Source organism: Apteryx rowi, unplaced genomic scaffold, assembly GCF_003343035.1.
Source record: "Apteryx rowi isolate R43461 unplaced genomic scaffold, aptRow1 scaffold_672, whole genome shotgun sequence".
NCBI lineage: Eukaryota > Metazoa > Chordata > Aves > Apterygiformes > Apterygidae > Apteryx > Apteryx rowi.
The window spans coordinates 357,291-361,706 of NW_020450952.1; the positions used below are offsets into that span (position 1 = coordinate 357,291).

A 4,416-nucleotide genomic window follows, 5' to 3' on the forward strand; every position below is an offset into this window, starting at 1 on the left:
ATTAGGAAACTGATTCTGACTAAGGCTTACGATATCTCTTGGAAAATAAAGTTAAAACTATGGTCTTTAACCAATTTAATAACATGTTCTTTAAACACACTGATCTCTTTTTGCTACAATCCACAGGGTGCTTTTTTTTTTTTTTTCTGTGTGAAGAATGGTAAGATACTTAATTACCTGGACTTCACTGAAATCATTCCAGATTAATGACAGCATTAGAATTACACTCCGATTAAAAAAACAAAAAACAAAAACTAAATGATACAGAGTCAAAAACCAATATATTGAACTTGCCAATACTTTCATAAATCAAACTTGCATTCTTCTGGATTTATACCACTTTGATATAAAATTTTGGTATAAATATTTTTGGCATGTATATCATAATGTTAACAGTATCAGAGTTGGTCTTTCGCTTTAAGCTAATGTTAAAATATTTGTGTTTTTTAGAAAAATATCATAGTTTTACTTGGGAATAAGCATAGATATTGCCCTATTTCAATAATCGGAACATCTCAGTATTTGAAACAAACATTACSTACACAATGTGATAAAAAATACAGTAGCCTTCCCTCTTTGTAATGATATAATTAAAATAAAACTGTAAGGCACTGTCTTATGCGATTCTCTCAGTGAAGCAGGAGATCTGGTGAAGGGACTGCCATAGTGGGCTCTTTTGCATCAAACATGTTCTAAAGACTATCCTCAAAAAAGGAAATAAATAGGGCAGTGAAATGATACTTCAGCTTACAAATGAGACTTCCGCAAAGAAGAAGGAATACACACAGGGGAAACTGGAGAAAGACAGCCACACTATCAGCAATGAATATAAAAAGATGTTTTGAAAACTCATTGATTCAGGAAGTACAAACCTGTGCAAGAGGCTTATTCTCATTAAGCTGTTCATGTTCAAAAAATCTGTCTAATCCTTGCTCTTTGACAATCTGTTCTGATTCATCAGAAAAGAGAACTGCATCCCCATCGAATGCCACTCGCAGCTCTGTATCCGAGTAAGAAACATCTTTGTTTGCAGTGAACATTGTAGCTGATGCTATGCCTGAAAATATATCAGAGAACTTCACTTAGCGTGTCCTGCAGAGTCATTCTTAAAACTATCATTAGTTCAGTTCCAACAACTTATTTGTGGTGAGCTTTACATAGAGTGGGCATGAAACATCCCTAAAGCAGATTTGTAATGGCTGTCGTGTCTGGAAGCTGTCCCATTGCCATAACTTTTTCTTAGACATGCTTCCTTTCACTTCCATCTAAGAATACACAAAGCCAGTCCCCAAGATATGCTGCAGGTGAGACAAAGCAGGAAGTCCCAAGAAGAATGTTAACTCAGACTATTTGCTATTTTTTAACTCATTCTCAAATACAGAAGTTAGTTTTTGTAAGTCCTATCAAACAGACGCATCTTAGAAAGAGGTTGACTAGAGACAAGTAGGAGTATAAGGGGAATTTCTTTCTTGTAAAATGGCAGGACGGGAGAAGACAGGAAGGCAGTGCAAAGGAAGGGGCTGATTAAGTTGTCATTGTCATCAGGCTGAAGGTCAGAGAGGAAAAATATAGAAAAATAAGAACCTGATTTTATTAGATTAAGTAAAAGTATCAGTGATAAGTTTGTACTATGCAGAGTTGGACTTTCTGCATTTAATGAAGCAGCACTACTTTCTGTGAAAGACAATTACTGCATTCATCTTTTAATAAGCTCAGCTAAGAGATAAGAAAAGAAAGTCAAATCAAACCTGCTTCTATAGCTTCTTGGACTTTTTCAGAGTCTGCAGACAAATATAAGTTGGTAAGGTATGCAGTCAGATAACCAACAGGGCTTTTACCTCCCGTCATGCAGAAACGTTCAATTGTTAAACCTAAAATAAGAGCAGCACAACAAGCTGTGACTCCACCTTGATACTACAAACCTGTAAAAGAAACCTGTAAAAAGGAACACAAGCCTTCAACTAATAATAAACTTAATAAGAAAAAAAGATTCACTGTAATTTGAACAAGTTAACTTAAACTGACTACAGTGTTTGATCACTCCTTCCTCCCTAAGAATTCCACAAAAAAATCCCTCCACACAGAATAACTGCTGTGAAGGAATATGTATGGGGGCATAAATACCAAGCAAGAAAAGCTTAAGGACTTTTTTTCTCAGAAATTAAGATTCACACTTGACAGATTACATCTAGAGCTTTGGACCAAATCCTGTTTAACACAATTTCACTTATTCTGATGGACAGAATTAAATATCATCCCCTAAGAAATGGGTGTCAGTATCAAAGAAGTTGCTTCTACTGAGATCAGAACAAGAAAAATAAAATTATTTTATTATGTAACAGCAGGCAGTTCTACAAAGTAGTATTTATTTTACTTACCATAGTGATTGATGCTGTTTATGAGCCTCACTCCCACTTGGGCATGGTTATTAGTCATCAGAACAATATCAAATCGTTCTTCATCATCAGGGTACAGTTCACAAAGCCGGGCATTGACATGCTCCAGTGCCTGCAAGTTAAAAATGTGGAAGTTCATAGACAAGCTGCATGTGCGTTCTTTCTCAGTCACTGTGGTTTCAGTGAGACAACTGTCTTGAAGGAGAACGCGAAATGGCTTTATTCCTTTCTGTTCTGCTCCCAGGAGCCATTTGACTGGGCTTGTTTGAAGGGAAGCAAATAAGTTTATTTTGCTGAAAGTTACAGAATTTAATTTTGTAATGGAAATCCTTTTTCTCTGGACACCTATGATCATCTGGAATAAATCAGTACATTGTTGAACATTATCAAAATCCCTGTTAACCACACTTTTCTGCTTACAGTGGTGGAATTAAATTTGTTCTGATTTCCCTTTGATTAATTTTTTTGTTTTGTTTTGGATGCTAAACATTTTTTCCGGGAACAGAAAGGTTTATTTTTCAGAAGTGTACAAGATTCCCACTCATATTGCTTAATATATTTTAATAAAACATTGCTAATGAATAGTAGCATCAAGAAACTTTTTTGTCCACAGGAGTCAAAACAAAAAGATACTGCTTTCTACTTTCCAAGTAGAAAGTCTCACCCAGCAAACTGAAATTCTCAGGTCTGGTAATTCCAGTGACTAAGCAATTTATGAATCTCACAAAAAATCTAAAGTAAAGAGTCCAAATGGAAGTAGCATACTGGAAGGCAACAGAGGGCAAAGCGCACAGCTAACAGCTCTGATTTTCAAAGTTTGAGGAGTTCAACAGTCAAATCTTGTTTATATTCAAAGCGTATTTGACACTGAGCTGTAACCAATCTCTTGAAAACGAACTGTGCTAGGAAAAACTGCAGTAAATTCCCTAGCCRGCATAGCCTCCCTGGGGAACTGAATGAATTCTTTTATGACCATGCTTTTATCCTAGAAATACCTTTACTATGCCTGTGTTGTTGGTACTCTTCACAGCTATCTGGTATATGTATAAAAGCACAGATACTGATGTAAGTCTTTTCTCTGCTATGTTATGTATGTCCAGAAGCTGATCAGCAATGCTGAAATTTTTTAATTTCCCAAGGGTGAAACTTAAGCAATGAAAATCTACTTGTAAAACCTGAAGGAAATATTCTGCCACAAACTCAGCTGTCAGCAAGTGTGTCTGCTAATTAGGATGTAACCAATTTCCTAAAATTGCTTTGGCGGACCTTATCAAATGATTCTCCAGGGAGAATGAGCTCTGGGGATGACATTTTTTCAATCCAGCCCCACTAAAACCTGTGTTCCTCAAAACCATGTGTATTTTTAGTTTTTTCATTTTTGGTAATTAAACTTGATGTCCAGGCTGGGGGCTGTTTGCCTTGGCCATATCTCTTATCTTGTGCAATGAAAACAAAACATTCCATTTCCCTCTGCTTAAACCCTGGCTCCCAGCTAGGGGCCTGTTTCCTTTCCTGGTTCTCAAGTGCAATATCCAGAATAACAAGGAAAGCAAGGAAAATCAAAGCCAACCAAGAAAAAAAAATTCTAAACAAAGCAACTCATTTAGTATTGAATCGACACTGTCTTTAATCCCACTAAAAGTGGGTCAAAAAGTGGGATTAAAATTGGGAGCGAGCAAGCCGAACCGCTGGCGGACGAGCCCCGAGGCGGCTTTCCGGGGGCGGGACACCGCGCCCGCAGCCCTCGCCTCCGCCTCCGCCATCGGGCCGCCGCCTCCGGGCATCCTGGGGCGGCCGCGCTTACCTTGACGAAGTAGAAAGCCGGGCCGGGCTTGAGGGTGACGTTCTCGTTTTCCTGCTGGTACTGCACGTACTTCTCCACGCCTTGCTCCTCGTAGATCCGCCGCTCCTCCACCAGGTCGAAGAGGGCTCGGGAGGAGACGGCCACCGTGATGGCGTGCTGCGGCTTGGGCTGCGAAGCGAGCGCCGCAGCTGGGTAGCGCCGCCGCCCCCCGGCCCG

General features: G+C 39.0%; 1 protein-coding gene across 1 annotated transcript in view; it reads right to left on the minus strand.

The window, feature by feature from the left end:
• Positions 1 to 4,401, minus strand: part of LOC112975509 (cytosolic 5'-nucleotidase 1B-like) — a gene marked incomplete at its 5' end in the record, with an annotated part of 5,603 nt that extends 1,202 nt beyond the window's left edge. The window contains 4 exons of the mRNA XM_026085735.1: positions 873 to 1,057; positions 1,749 to 1,871; positions 2,379 to 2,508; positions 4,201 to 4,401. Coding sequence (XP_025941520.1) covers positions 873 to 1,057; positions 1,749 to 1,871; positions 2,379 to 2,508; positions 4,201 to 4,401 — 639 coding nt within the window. The remainder of the gene's footprint in view (positions 1 to 872; positions 1,058 to 1,748; positions 1,872 to 2,378; positions 2,509 to 4,200) is intronic.
• Positions 4,402 to 4,416: the final 15 nt, after the last annotated feature.